At 53.1% G+C, this 15,912-nt stretch overlaps 1 protein-coding gene across 4 annotated transcripts in view; it reads right to left on the reverse strand.

Annotated features, from left to right (window-relative positions):
- The window catches only part of NRG2 (neuregulin 2), a 186,347-nt gene that overhangs the window by 19,969 nt on the left and 150,466 nt on the right, over nucleotides 1-15,912 (reverse strand). For all 4 annotated transcript variants that reach the window (XR_008298138.1, XM_027076552.2, XM_015064814.3 and 1 more), the window contains exons 3-4: nucleotides 14,757-14,875; nucleotides 5,312-5,432 (exon numbers count right to left, since the gene is read on the reverse strand). Coding sequence is in view for 3 of the 4 variants with exons in the window: in XM_027076552.2 (XP_026932353.1) it covers nucleotides 5,312-5,432; nucleotides 14,757-14,875 (240 nt within the window). In the remaining variant the exon portion in view is untranslated. The remainder of the gene's footprint in view (nucleotides 1-5,311; nucleotides 5,433-14,756; nucleotides 14,876-15,912) is intronic.

Raw genomic sequence — 15,912 nt, forward strand, 5'->3', positions numbered from 1 at the left:
GCTTGAATATTCCAGTATGTTCCCAATTTATTTGACCAAGGAAGACGTTTTTTGAGGAACCCTTGTTAACATGGTTTGGGGAAGGCTGCCCTAGAGCAATACACAGGGGGGAAAAGGCTTAGTGGGGAACAAGGTGAGGCTGGGGAGGAGCCGGAATTACCAACGTCTCACAGCTGGCCTGCCAAGGCCAGGTGCAGGCTATCTACCCTCAGGTGGCAAGAACCACAATCGGGGATGTGGAGGGCTACAGCAGGCTCCCTGAGAACCCTGAAGCTTCTTCCAGTTAGGGGTCTACTGGCTGCCTGGACGCCTGTCTTTTCCCCATGACCTGCTCCTCCGTCACTGCCTGGCTCTGGTGGGACCGCATTCTCCCATGTTGTCTCTTCTGTAGCTACAGAGCACCACCCACTCTCCCTGACCTTGTCCTTACCCCCAGGTACACTTGCTTCTGCTCTCTGGCTGCCCCTCTCCTCTCAAGTGAGTCCCTGTCTTGCAGACTTCTGGGAGACGTGTCCTGCCCTGTACTCTCCTCTGAACCCAGCAAGGCCAGATACCTAAGGGAAGCTTAAAGACAGGGCCAGACTGACCACCACCCCCCCATTCCCCTACTCGAAGATGGGTTTTGGCTGCTTCTGCCTCTTTTTCTTGGGGAAATTAGGTAACCCCATCACGGATGTTTCCTCAATAATAGATCACTGTGCAACATTAATCAGTAAACTTTCTCAAGAGGTGAGAGTACTCTACCTCTTAGCATTCTCGTGTAAACCAACCATCAGCGACCTCTTGAGCTTATGGGGGTGGCTCCCATTGGCTATGATAGACCCTCAGGGAAATCCTGTTGACTCCAATCTAGCTGGGGGGTGGGGAGTGGCTGGTGAGCAGACAGCTGGAGTTTCTCTGGGCCTTGATGGCATCTCCCTCAGGGGAGGCAGGAGGCTGGTCCCTGCAGTGTTGGCAGTGTGCGGAGGTATGCCTAGCCAGTGGGTAGGGGTGGAGGACTGGGAAGTGTGTCTGAAGAAAGTGGAGGGGGAGTGGTTACAAGGGAAACTGATGCACGTTCATCCTGTTGAACAGGGTGGCTCCCGGGAGGAGGGAGAGGAGGAGGAGGAGGAGGCAGCGACGGCTAACCCTTAATATATCCTTCTCTGACCTAAGCGTCCCGTCCCAGGAAAATGGAAGTAGGGCCTAAGGCTTTCCAACCAGCTCCAGTCAGGCTCAGCTCTCCTTTCTCAGCTCTCAGAGACTGATATCCACTTGGGGTGGGGACTAGAGGGGAGAATAAAGCAGCAGCACCTTTGGGGGTGGAGGATAAAGACCCAGGAAATTGCCAAAATGATTCTTGGAATCCTCAAAGGAATAAGAAAGAGATACATTTGACAGTGTCCAATGTCTAAGATTAGCCCAGCTCGTGTGTGTGTGTGTGTGTGTGTGTATTTGTGTTTAAGAGAGAGAATGGGGTAGTGCAGGGGCAGGAGGGGCAAAGGGAAAATTTATCTCTTTGCTGATAGTCAAGGGATGCTGTCCCATGGCTCTTGGGAGACTGATGATAACTAAGCACATCCCTGAGTCCCTGATCCCACACCCAGCCTGGACTGCCCCAACTGCCTCCTCAGATCTTTCATGACTACTGAGTTGTACAACCCCAGGTGGCACCACGGACACGGTCTATAACGTGAATGTGCCCCCCCTGGAGTTATGTAATACGGTCCTAATCTTCCTGCCCTGGGACATGTGTTCCCCACTGGCTGAATAAAAGAAAAGGCAATGGGGGATGGGCATAGCACAGGGGTTGGGGACTGGCTCCCCATACTGTCCTTTGGGCATTAGATCCTTCCAGGAGGCTCCTGGGCTCTCCTTATCCCTGCTTGTTGAAAATGAGCCACATCCGGGAGCCTGAGGCTTCCCTAGAGAAGATTCTGGGAGTGGGCCTACAGCCTTGCTACCCTGCACTCAGGACCATGTAACAGGGTACGGGCTACACAAACCCGTCCACCACGAGTGGGGTCTGACTCAGTGTGGATGGCTGGCCGGTAGTGGGTTCCCACTGAAAGAGGGATTGGCGCTCTGAGTTTCAGCAGCACAGGGGACAGATTAAAAGGAGTGGCAGGTCATAGCTTTCTCAGCCCTCCCCCACATCATGAGCTATGACTATGGGAAGATCTGTGCCCAGGGCTGGAGAAGAGCAGGGTGAGACAGGGGCAGAGAGGAGAGCCCATGGGCTGTATCTGGGGTGACAGAGAGGTTGGAACTCTGCCTCCCCGTTTTCCCACCCACCTCCCGGGCCTCAGTTTCTCCTTTTGGTAGCCTGGGGATAATGCCATGTGTGCTGCCCTCACCCGAGGGAGGGGGAGGATGAAGGATGAGGGTGTGCCCCGGGGCACTGGAGGGGGGTGAAGGGTCTCTGGCCTCATGAGGGGTGGGGTGGAGATGTGGAGAGGATGAGCAGGCAGATGGGTATGGGATGGGGGAACCACCTGAACATGGGGAGGGACAGGGGGAGCAGAAGAGGGGGAGGGATGAGCTTGATGGGAAAGGGAGGCATGCCGCTGGTATGTGCACAGGGCTGGAAAGAGAGTCTTGTTCTGTCATCATCCCCTGAACCAGTCCCCAAGAGTCACGCACCAACCGTGCTCTACAAAAACACGGAGAGAAGAGGAGAAAGCAGCGAGAAGAAGTGCAGAGGTCCCTGTCTGGCCCAGACAGGAGACCGTCACCTTGATTTGGACCCCCGTTTTCAAATCCCCCTAAGTTTTCTTTCTTTAAAACAAAATTCAGTATCAGTGACACTGTTTCTTTTGGCTCTGAATTCCAGAAAAACAGGGACGGAGTGTGCCTGCTTTCCAACACTCCCTGCAGGGCTCTGAACCAATACACAACAACAAGTGTCAGAAAACCAGGAAGGAAAACTGAGTTTTATAGAAACTGGAATGAAACTGACCAGTCTAGTTTCATTATCCAAGCTAAGCGGAAATGCAAAAAAATCAAAATAAAAAGTAAACAAACAGCACAAATGGTAAGACGTGAGTTCTGTTTCCTATATTCTTTCCTTTTTATTCCATTCAGGTGTCATCAGGAATCCCAAGAGGCCTGCCCCCCACTTCCCTCCCAGCTCACCCACCCCCAGAATGGCCTCTGGGTTCTGCCCTGCCCCCCACCCCCCTGTCCTTCTCCAGCACAGCTCTGAGGACTTGCCCTCCTGAAAGCGATCTCCCCTGAGGGCTCAGGGAGTCAGGGAAGTTGGTTCCAGGAGCCCTGGCTAGGGCTGACCTAGGGCAGGTTGAAATGGGGAGGTGGTGCTTCTGGGTACCAAGGTCAAGTTCTAAGCAGGGAATCCCAGTTGCCCTGGTGAGGAGGGGCACAGGACACCATCTTCATAATGATTTAGGCTCCTGCCCTCTGCTACTCTCAGATTTAGCTGGGGGTGACTCAGAAGGTCCTAGGGCTACAGCCTTGCTGGCAGGACCCTTTGGAATCTCACAAGCTCATCACGCCACTTTCCACGCTAAATGCTAGCACTGGAGCCCTGCAATCCCATGGCCCTCTGTGGCCCTGGTACCTGTCCTGGGTGGCTGAAAACTTCCCTGCCTGGAGCCAGGGCTGATCTCCTTAATGCTGCTGGATTCCTTCAAGGTTCCAGGGTCCAAGGGGCTAGGGAGGTGTGGTGTGTACGTGTTTGTGTGTGTTGTGTGTGTGTGTGTGTGTGTTTGGGGATTAAAAAAAGAGGGGCCTGCAGGGCCGGGCCATGTCTGTGGGGGTACTCCAGAACGCTTATGAGTTTCTGTAGATGTATTGCAGAGAGCTCAGACCATTTTCAAGTCTAGAATGTTCCACACGGTCTCTAGCACTAATGTGGCAGCCTCCTAGGGGCAGAAGGAGGGAAAGATGAGGGGCTGAGTCCAGGCTGAGAATTTCCCTGGGGGACCTGCTGTGGCTGCAAATTCAGGATGGGGGAGGACAGTAAGGGGATGGCAGCAGGTGCAGGGTGGGATTGGGGGGGAAGCCGGCAAAGGAGGCCCGCTGGGGAAAGAGGCACAGATCTGCCTGGCAGTCCGGGTCTAGCTCAGCTAGCCCGGCACAGAGGGGAGAGTGTCAAGGAGGCACGGCCCCTCATTATCCCCGTGTGAGGTGGAGGGGTCTTTGGCTAAGGCTGTAGTCAGTGGGGGGATGCAGCTCTGGAGCTGGAGCCCAGAGGCAGGAGAGCTGAGAGGTGCTGAATCTGACCTTGTCTGTGAGGAGGGCAAATGCCTCTCTGAATTTCTACTAATACTCCAGTGGCTTTTGCCCAGATGCCATGGGAATGGGGCAACTGTGGCACCTTGCCAGGGTCCTAGGCTTGGGGTGCTTTGAAAACCCGAAGTTGTTAACTAGTGCCCCCTACCCCTCCTCAGGATCTGGCCAGAACCTGTACTGCCCTCACCAAGCTCTTCCTCCGGCTCCTCATACACCCACCAGAGAACCTGTCAGGGGTCCCGTGGGCTCAACTGCTTGAATAGGACCCAGCTAGACCTGAACAAGCCCTCCTGGGTTACTGTGCTCCCATCTGCCCTGTTTGCTAAGGGGAGTAGGATGAAAATCCTGCTGGGTAGAGAAGCCCCAACTTGAGCTTCTTCTTAACCTTGACCTTCCCCAGGTTGTGTCTGGGCCACAGCCAGAGTGGTGTCTTTGCTGGTGTCCCCTCACCCCATAGAGAGGGGCTAGGGTCTGAAGTGGCAGAAGCAGCACCCAGGGTGTATCTGAACACCAGGCAGGGAGAGTAGCCAGGTCTTGAGGTGAGCACCGGACGCAGAGTCCTCGTCTCCCCTCAAGGCTCTGAGAGCAGACCCTCCACTACCAAGGGCACTGGGAATTGTGCTTTGCCGGACCCTGCCAGGCTCTTCACTGCTGGGGAAGACACACCATGGGAAATGTTCATCAGAACACAGTTTGGAGAGTTGCTGAGAAATGGGGCGGGGGGGGTGAGTGGTACAGAGAGAAGGGGGAGAGAGAAAGGGAGGGGGAGAGAGAACCCAGTGCCTAGGGCATAGACTGGCATCCCCATCTCCCTAAAAGGTGGTGGTGAAAGGGTGGACACTGGGAGAGAGGGTGGGTAGGGGCCTGAGAACCTGGCACTGCAGAAGCCCTGAGCCCTTCAGAGTTTACATCTCCCTATATTCTAGGAAAGGCCTGGGAAGTGGGGCAAACCTCCCTGTCTACACCCCTTGGGGACCCCCTGTCAGTGGCCTGAAGCCCACTTTTCCTAGAGCCCTCCACTTCTGCCCCAGCGTCTCTCACCCTAGTCTTGCCCCCACGCCCACCCCCACTGGCCACTTACTTGCAGGAGAGCTGGTTGATGCCCTCGATGTAGTAGCAGACGCCTCCATTGACACAATAGGACTTGGCCGTCTCGTTGCACTTCCGGGCATGCCCCGACCATGATGATAGAGTGGTACTCACTGGGGGTATGAGAGACACGTACCAGTGACCCACTGAGACCACCTCTGGGCCCCAGGCACCACCTCTTTCATGGCCCTTCATGGCTCATCTCAAAGTTGGAAGATCAGGAACTGCAGGAATAGCTGGAGAGGGAAGGTCTGGTGGTCCCTCCCAGTCACCAACAAGGCAAAGGGGAGGCCACCAGGAGCTCTAACCCTTTGCCCAGCACCACCCTGCTGGTGGTGCACCTGTGCTCTGGGCAAACCTCCAAAGGCCAGGAAGATTTGCTGTATTTGGGGAGGGATGAGAGACTAGCAGAAAATGCTCCTTCTGCTGGAATAGGAGCCCACTTCTTGCCTGCCTTTCTAGGGGCTCCACTGCAGGTGGATGAGACACCATGTGTTTTGTAGGGAACAAAGTCACAGGGGTGCTGGAAGGAGACATCTCTATCAGTCTGCACTGCTTGGGCTCTCGAGGTAGGGTGGCTGGAAGGGAGCTGGGCTTTGAAGGGAATGGCACCTTTAGGACACTCATTCTCTAAGATCTAGAGAGATGGGAGGAGAATCCTAGCTTCTATGTCTTCCTCCTTTGTCCCAGAGGGGACAAGCCTCCCAGGAATGCTAGAGAGGCTGCTCTGCCCATCGCATAAGCCCCCACCCCAGGGTTTTCATTGCATCTGCTCTCACAAGGCAGCCCTGTCCTCCCCCACCCAGTCAGCTGTTGCCTTGGAAGGGAGCGTCCAGGCCTCAACTGCCCAGGTTATAAATCCTGGACGTCAGGTTGCTGGACAGGAGGTGGGCTTGAGAGAGGCCTGTATGATGGCTGGGAAGTGAAAACTTGGTGAGAGTGAGGCTGGGCTTTAAGGCTGCTGACCCACACAGCACATCTGATTGGTCAGATTCATTTGATCCATGAAAATAACTAAGGTCCTGCTCACCCACGGGATGCCATCCAGAAACCTGGTTTCAAGTGAAAAGTCTTGCCCCAAATGTTTTCATCTGTAAGCTAACTCCTGAGGCTGTGTACCCAGATCGGGGAGTCCCTCAGCCTCTGGGGCTCTGAGGGTCTCTCACTCCCACCCAGCAGCAGCCTCCTGAGGTGCTCCTGTCTCCTCAAGGGTACCGAGTCCCTATCCACCCCCTCTCCGTGGTGATGGGGTTGAGAGGAGGAGGAGGAGGAGGAGGGCAGGCACTTGGCGCCCTCAGTGTTTAGACATGTGGGAGACAGATGGAGCGCGGGGACTGGGAGTGTATACACAGCTCTGCCTCTGTATATGTCTGAGGAGCTTGCTGATAAAACCCGGCGGGCAGGGCCAGCTCCCACCTTCCCCTCCACACCATGCCTGCTGCTGCTCTGGCATCCCTGAACCCCAACCCTGCGGTGGTCCCCTGCCAACAGCTGGGACCTGCGTGCTGGCAGCGACAGGAGGCCTCTGCTGGTCTCTGCCCACTCTGGGTCAGGGAGACCCAGGGAACCAAGACAAAGACAGAGAAGAGAAACAGCTGAGGTGATCTTGCCTGCGAGTTGTAAAATCTGTTGCTCTGGGGGACACCAGAGGTTGCCCTGCCCTTCAGTTACACTGACAAGGAGGAGTGAAGAAAAAGAGCAGGGGAACGCCCATCCAGAGCCACGGTGTGTGTTGTGACAAGGCCTCGGGGCTGCTGACGCCTGGTTGAGCCTTCTCACCAGCCGGCCAGTCCCTCGTGGAAGAACACATCAGCACCGAGGCTTGACATCAGCAGACGAATGCAAACACGGTGTGGACCACCGGCCGGGGCCTCTCGAGGGAGCTGGCTAAGGCAGGAGTCTTGATTCCCTCTGAGGTTGTGGGTGGCAAAGACTGCCCACTGCCGCGCTGAGTGAGCAGCGGACAGACGTGAGGATGGTGGCGGGGACCACAGCTGTCCACATGCATGTCTGTGCTCGTGGAGGCCTTGGGAGGCAGAGGATGACTCTTGCAGCAAGATGGGGCCTCAGCTGGGATGCACGGCCTGGGCTGTCAGAACCATGTCATCATGGGGACTAGGCCAAGGCCCAGAAAGGCAAAAAAGGGTGGGCAATGGGGGAGCCAGTCACAGGGGGTTGTGGGGGGGGGGAATGACCACAGGCCTCTCCACTTCAGAAGGAACTTGAGGCCACCCACTCTGATGGCAGGGCCTTCCCAAGTACCCACAGCCCAGCTCTGCTGGTGGGGAAGGCTCACGCCAGGAAGATTTCCACACTGAAGATGCACATTCATGCTGTTCCAGCACACACGGACTCCCACGGCAGCTTGTCTACGCTCCCTTGTCAGCATATCCGTATTTCTTCACTGTGTTCTCCCATGTTTGGGGAAGTGAAGATGACCTACGGACTCCAGGTTGGAGACTCTGGCCGCCCCCTCTTGACGCCCCCATTGGGATGGTCCACAGCCTCCCCAGGTGGGGCTCCTGATTATCTGCCCAGTCACTTGCTCCCCCAGGCTTGCTCTGAGCTGCACAAACCTAAGACCTGGAGGGCATCTTGAATACCTTTCCGTCCTTTATTATTCCCACCCATCTATCACTGAGGCTGCCTTTCTACCTCCTCACAAGGCTCTGTCCATGTGTCCCCACTGGTCCCCAGCCCGGGCCTCCATGGTCTCTCTCTCGGATGACCACAACACAGCCTCTTCACCGCTCTTTCTGCCCTCACTCTTGCCTTCATCTCTCACCATTTTGCTTCATTGCTGTCAAAGTGATCTTTAAAATATGTAAAAGCAGTCAATCACTGCCACGAATCAAAACCCTCCAATGGCTTCCATTTACACTCAGAACACTTTCCCCAGTCCCCCCGCCTCCCCCACTTCGTGTCCTATCCCTCTCTTAGAGTATATTCATACTATACTGGCTTAGTCCAGCTCCTCTACCAAGCCAGGTGTCTTCCCGTCCAGGGTTTTCAAAGTATCAGCATCTCAGAGAGGCTTCCCAGGCTCCTCCCTCACTCCTTCTCTTAGCTGTGTACATTTGCACGTCTAGTACTTATTCTAACATAATTAAGTGACCAGCTCCTTCACCCGAATGTAAGCTCCATCTGGACAAGGTCCATGTCTGTCTTCAACAACAAACTCCAATGTTCAGCATAGTGCTTGAGATGTAACGGGGTGCCTAACAAGTGTTTACAAATATTCGTTATGAGCAAACAAATATCTGAATCTTCAGAGTAAGGTGGCTTCTACTACCATCCCAGGAGCTACCCTGGTCAACTTGGCCTGATGATGACTGAAGCATCATCTCCTATAGTGCAAATTTTCCTGGCAGGTCACTGGGGGAAATGAAAATCAAAACCACCATGAGATACCACTTCACACCCACTTGGATGGCTATAGTCAAATGGACAATAACACACAGTGGTGAAGATGTGGAGAAATTGGAATCTCTGTACATTGCTGGTGGGAATATAAAATGGCGCACCCACTTTAGAACACCGCCTGGTAGTTCCCCAACAAGTGAAACCTAGAGTTACCATGTGACCAGGCAACTACACTTCCAGGTATATACCCAAGAGAATGAAAAACCTATGTCCACCCAAAAACGTGTTCGTGAATATTCTAGCAGCGTTGTGCCTAATAGCCCAAATGGGGAAACACCTCAGATGACCCAACAACCCAAACTGATGAATGGATACACAAAAGACGTTCTATCCATACAATGGAATATTAGTCACGAAAAGGAAAGAAGTGCTTCTGTATGCTACAACATGGATGAATCTCAAAAACCTGATGTTAAATGGAAGAAACCGGTCATAAAAGGCCACATATTATATGATTCTATTTATATGAAGTGTCCAGATTAGGGAAATCTGTGGAGGCAGAAAATAGGTGTGTGGTTGCCAGAAGCTGAGGGATGCGGGATTGGGGAGCGTGTGCTAATGGGTTTAGGGTTTCTGAAAATATTTGGGAATTGGTGGTGATGGTTATTCAACCTTGTGAAAATCCTAAAAGCCGGTGAATTTTATGGTATATAAGTTATACCTACAATTTTTTGATTTTAAAAATTACCTGGAGGGGGAGCCTGGGTGGCTCAGTTAGTTGGGTGTCAGACTCTTGATTTTGGATTGGGTCATGATCCCAGGGTTGTGGGGTCGAGTCCTGCATCAGGCTCTGCACTGAACGTGGAGCCTGCTTAAGATTCTCTCTCTCCTTCTGTCCCATCCTGGCTTGCATGCTCGCTCTCTTTCTCTCTCTCAAAAAAAAAAAAAAAATGCCTGGAAGAATGGCTAAAATCAAAAATGTAAGGAACAGCAAGTATTGGTGAGGTTGTGGAGAAACAGGAACCCTTTGTGCTCCGTTGGGGGGAATGCAAACTGGTGCAACCACTGTGGAAAACGGTATGGAGGTTCCTTAAAAAAGTAAAATTAGCATATGATCCAATAATCCCACTACTGGGTATTTACCCAAATAATATGAAAACACTAATTCAAAAAGATATGTGCAACCCTAGGTTTATTGCAGCATTATTTACGATAGCCAAGATATGGAAGCGACTCAAGTATCCATCCATAGATGAAGGAAAAGAAAAGATGTGGTATATACATACATAATGGAATATTACTCAGCCATAAAAAAGAATGCAATCTCAATGTTTGCAACTTGGATGGATCTAGGGGACAATGCAAAGTGAAATATGTCAGTCAGAGAAAGACATATACAGCATATGATTTCACTCATATGCGGGATTCAAGAAACAAAGGAATAAAGAAAGAGACAAAAAAATCAGGCCCTTAAATCGAGCAAACTAGTGGTTGCCAGAGGGGAGAGGGGTGGGGGATGGGTGAAATAGGTGCAGGCTATGAAGAGCTCATTTGTGGGGAGCACAGAGCAAAGTAAAGAGTTGTTGAATCACTATACGATGCACCTGAAACTAATATTGCATGCTAATTATATTGGAATTAAAATTGAAAATGCCTGGAAGAGTAATCCCAGGAGGTTTCTATCAGCCATTAGTGTCTTAGTGGGCATGAGCTTATCCAGGCTTTGAAGAGGGAAGGGCCAGGAGGAGAGCTGATAGCGATGGGCCTGTCTCCTGCCAGCCGGTTGCTGCAAGCACTCTTCACCGTTGCTCTTGGAGAAACCTTTTCTTCTCTTTCAAGGCCCAGGTCAAGTGATCTTGCTCCATCAAGGCTCCCTCCCACCTGCTCAGTCTGCCCCCTTTCCTGCTGTTAAAGTTGCCTCTCTTTCCTCTTCCATGGGTTAGAACGGGCCGATGCTCTGAATTTGGGTTTTAGCTTCCTATCAGGAACTTTGAGGGACCTAGACTAGAAGCCAAGACTGTGACTCCCCTGAGTTTACAGCAGGGTCTTTCTGAGTAAGGCCTTACTGAATATGTGAGCAAAAGAGCAGGTGTGTGTGTGTGATTAAACAGCCAGCCTTTCTAAGCCCCCCCACCCCACCCCACCCCACCCCGGCCCCCGTAAGGGACTCCCTCTCCAGGGCTTCCATGGTCTTGTGACACCCCAGGTCAAGTCTGCCTACCCTCTGGGGCAAAGCTAGGCTCAGATCGATATCCTGGGATTGGAGCAGCCACCCTGAGATATTCCCGAGATCTCTTTCAGCTGGGGATGAGGCAGCTGGTTTCCATAACCCAGAGATGGGTCGGACCAAGCTGATTGTTTTATTAACAGCACCACACACTTCTTGCTGACTCCTCCTCCTCCCAGGCAACCAGGAAGGCAGTCTCTCGTGAGCTGGTAGAGTTATGACTGTAAGAAGCGTCTGCTTCAATTTGAGGAAGGAGCATCAGGCTCCGCAGGAACAGAGCCAAAGCAGGGAGCCAAGAGTCGCAGCAATGCCCCTTGAGCAGCCACTGCTCCTTGCCTCCTGTGCCCTCTTCTGGCCACCCCGCCCCTTAGCCCTGGCTTCCCTGGGGCCCGGGCGGGCCAAACCAACCCACCTTGGGATGAGTCACAAGGGGGCAGGCACAGCTGCCCGCTACCCGCCCTTCATCTCCTCCCCAGGGTGCGGCTGCTGCCAGTCTTCTGGGTTCCATGGGTAAACAAGGAGCCTGGGTATCTCTGCCTGTGGAAATGTCCTCCACGGGGATCCTCCTGATACCCTGCAAGTGGCCCTGTTCACCGCCCCATGTCAAGGGTAGGGGCCTACTATGAACTGAGCACGGCAACAGAAGAGGTGGGGTGTGTGTGTGTGTGTGTGCACGCGTGCACGCATGTGGTGGTGGCTAGGTGCACAAGTGTCAGTCTTGACATCAAACTCAGAATCCCAGAATTTTATGGGCAACGGGTCTAGAGATGATCTGGTTCCGCCTCACAGGGGGAAATGGAAGATAAGCGAGGTGGAGGAACTCTCCCAGGCTTGCACGACAGAGCTCAGAAGAGACCAAAGCTCTGGACTCTCTGCCACTCTGCCCTGCCGCTCTCCTGCTGGGCTGGAGGGAGGAAAGGCATGGAGCCCTGTGGGAAGCTCCCAGGGCCCAGCCCAAACCTCCACTGCCTGGTTCCCTAACTGATCAGAACACGGACTGCTAAGGGCTGACAGAAGGCCATGGGTGGGGTGGGGCTTCAGCTTATCTGAGGGGGTCTTAAAATGGTCTACAGTCTCAGACCCCAAACCCACAGGAGAGAGGGCACTGCTGTGGTTTTCCGCACAGCAGCCCTTCCCTCTTACTCTACTGCCGACACCCGTCGAGGGAAGTGCCCCTGTGTAGTTCTGGCAGGCCCATCACTCAGACTCTGTATACACACGAGCCTGGAAAAGATGCCACCCCATCTCCTGAGCACAGTGACTGGGCCAAGCGGGGCGTGTGAATTAAGTCGGTCATTTGGCATCCATCCTTGTGATCATATGAGTGGATGTAGAGACAAAGCTATCTCTTTTTCTCTGGGAGAGAGGCTGGGGTGATGTAAACATGGAGCTGTCTGAGGCCATGGCCTCTTCTTCCCAATCCATTCCCCAAACATGGGAGAAGCCCATTTTGCCGTAGGAGAGAGTGAGGACAATACCCAGAGGGAGAGAGCATCTTGATCCCGACTCTGAGGACTTGGATTCTATCAGTTCTACCTGTGGATTTCCCAGTTTTAAAAACCAATCAATTACTTAAGGTAGTTTTAAGTTGGGTTCTTGTCAGTTCTAACCAAGAAAATCTTGAATAATAAAACAATAAACATCAAGTCCAAAGTTGATCTAAGAATGTCTGCCCACTATGGCTGGAGGTAACAGGTGCTGGACACCTAGCATGGTCCATTTTCCTGGGCTTGGGACAGGTTAGGAGGAGCAGGGAGTGCAGGTACTGGAGCATATGGGAGTCAGTAAAGGCCTTGGAGAAGATTATAAATCCTTTTCTATATTTACCAGGTGCGTACTGTAAGCCAGGCACTGTGTTAGGCTCTGAGGTTAGAATGGCGATCAGGCTACACGTAGCCCCACGGAGCTCAGGGTCTCAGTGTTTGCTAACTACTTTTACATTGTATAGTGCTCTCATGAACCATCAGTTAGACTTGGGGCAGAATATTTAACCACTTTGAGCTTCAGTCTCATAATTTATAAAATACACCATGGGCTTGTCAGGGTTCAAGATACAGTGTGGAATGTGGAATGGAGCAGCTCTCAGTAAACAGTAGCTGTTACTGTAACTCCTGGGGAGAAGGCATCATTCCTGCTCTCCCCGCTCCTGTCTCCATCATTCCATGGTGGAGGTCACACTTGCATAAAAAAAAAAAGTTCGGCAACAGTATGAGATTTGAAAAATGATACAATAGAATTCAGGAAAGACCACAGTTGGCCAAGAAGTGGCCTGGGAGCGAGGCCTGGGGGTGACACTGGTGGGATGAAGGGGTCAGGGAGGACGGCAGCCTGGGAGAGATGGCACGAGAAGAGGAATATGAATGGACTGTAAGGGACTGACACAGTTACGGCTGGAAAGATCGTTTGGGCCAAGTTGGTGTGAACTGGGTTGTGGACAAAGTCCTTGTTCTGTGGTACCATGGGGTAGGGGCATGACAAGATAAAAGCATCTTAAGAGGCTACTGCTCAGGTTTAGGTGAATCAAGATGAAACCTGGGCCAGGTTGCCTCTGACATAGGGTTGGAATGGGGGGTACAGATGTGAGAAAGATCCAGAAAGAAGATCAACCAGGACTCTGAGACCTGGAACTATACAATATAGTGGACGAGGAGCCTCAGAACCTGGGAGAATAGGGGAACCCCTTACAACATGGGGCAGGCAGGGTCTGCAGCGAGTTTTTCTCCAAGGGTCTCAGGGCAAGGAACATTCCACGTTCTCCTGATAATGCTGGGTTTAGGGAGCACTGGAGGCCTGTCCAGTGGAAGTACTGGCAGGTGAAGGCAGATACAGGATTAGATGGGCAGGGGCAGGCCTGGAAGCGAACCCAAATAACCAGGTAGCCAAGTGATATGCCCAGTGTGTGGGTGGTGCTGGGAAGACAGCGAGCTGTTTGGAGTTAGTTCCTGGTTTGGAGTTAGTTCCCGGGGCTAGAGTGGAAGCATGCGGTCTAAGGACAGGCAGCTCCGGCCACTTTCTGGTCAAGGGAAACCAGGTTGTCTGCCCACTGACACTGTAGCTGCCATGGTGGAGGCAGGAAGCTAAGGGTGCCCTGGGTGCTGTGGGCTCCTGAACTCGCATGTTTTTAATTTTGTTTAACGTTTATTTTTGAGAAAGTGCGAGCGGGGAAGGGGTAGAGAGAGAGGGAGACACAGAATCTGAAGCAGGCTCCAGGCTCTGAGCTAACAGCTCAGAGCCTGACACGGGGCTTGAACTCATGAACCATGAGATCAGAACCTGAGCTGAAGTTGGACACTTAACCGACTGAGCCACCCAGGCACCCTGACTGCGTATGTTTTTAAGGAAGAGGCCCACCTGTTGGAGAAGGGTCTGCAGTCCCTGAAAAGAGGCCACCCGCAGGGGCCAATCCACCCAAGTCTCCTGGCCATGGCCCCCACCAAGATGGCTGCCTGCACTCGGGTGCCCAGCAAAGCAACAGGCAGTCAGCTCCCACACGCCCGGGGCCTGCCTCTCCCCGGAGCCCCGCTCCTGGCAGCCCAGCCTCCCATAATTGCCTTCTAAAAATATCTCTTCCCCACCCCCACCTCTTGATTTCAAAATATTTAGTTTTCAGGATATTTAAAATGAGAGCTGGCGGCTCTTCCAGGCCCAGATAACAAAGCTAAACATTTATGCTTGGACTGCATTTCTCTGAATCGGCCCAGATCTCGGGGATTGATAGGGCAGCAGCAGGAGGGGAGGGGAATCAAGTGCAAGATGGATCATGTGCGGGCCTCCAGAGGGCTGGGGGCAACTGGCCCGCCCCATCAAACACCCATAGGACCCCTCCCCTTGTTGGGGGACCACCTACCGCTGTTGACATGGAGCCGGCCCCGAACCGTGTCCTTCCCCAGGATGTTCTCAGCCTCGCAGACATACTCCCCAGCGTCCTCCACCTTCACCTTGTTGAACTGTAGTCGTGAGTTCTTTCTGGTTAGGGAGGGGATAAGAGGGGGAGAGACGTGAGCCAAGGCCCTGGCTGTCTGTGGATTCCCAGCGGTCACCTCTTCCCATACAGCCCCAGTGGCTGTGCAGGGTGGGTGGGAAGTAGATTCTGGGTTCCAGGTAGAATGCTGAGTCCCCGGAGCTGGAGGGGGACCTAGGGGCTCAGGAGAACACAGGGAAGAGCTAGTGGCTGCACATATGTTCTAAATCTATGAACCCGCATGTCCACTTTTCTAGGGCCAGACCTTCTTTGTACCCTTTTTGTGGGGGAGACAAGTGGGGTCTCCTAAGGAAGTCACATGGCTACCTCTCTCCTCTCCTTTTGGTGTCCCTCCCCCAGTCGCGGTGTTTCCCTCAAAACAGGGCAGCCTCTGGCTTGCTATTTACCTCAGACTTCCCTTAGAAGTGGCAGCCTGTCACTCTAGATATGGAAGACCTGTTCCCAGGTACCTGGGCAGGCCCTTGATCTAACAGGTTCCCATGGTAACTGTGCCCAGCCTCCTGGTCCCAAACTGTAGCTCCCCTGTCTTCATATTAGCCCTGCCACCAGGGGTACTCTGGGGCCTCTCCCAGGGGCTTTAGCTTCATTCACTCATTCATTCATTCATTCGTCAATTTAATAAAGCTTCTGTGTCCTTGAATTTTGGATACGTCAAGGGAACAAACAGATCCTAATCCTAACGGCCTGACTTGCCCCTCATGGCTAACATGAAAGCGGACAGGGCAGTACAGATGGGAAAACTGAGTCCTAGAGGGGCTTCTGGATTTGTCCAAAAACACCTGGCAAGGTGAAAGCAGAGGTGGGTGAAAAGCGGGAATTGGTGGGACACGGGCCCCTCGGTGGCTCATGGACTATTTCCCAGAGCCCAAGGCTGGGGCTACCCCCTCTGTGAAGGGCTTTTCACCCAGTCCCTGCATGCCGAGAGTTGTGGGGCCAGGCCTGGGCAGGGACTCCGTGCTGTGTGTGACTCCAGGGCACCAGGCCCCGGTTCTCCTCTTCTTTCTGAAGACCCTGCCAAACC

This window comes from Acinonyx jubatus, chromosome A1 (assembly GCF_027475565.1).
Source record: "Acinonyx jubatus isolate Ajub_Pintada_27869175 chromosome A1, VMU_Ajub_asm_v1.0, whole genome shotgun sequence".
Lineage (NCBI taxonomy): Eukaryota > Metazoa > Chordata > Mammalia > Carnivora > Felidae > Acinonyx > Acinonyx jubatus.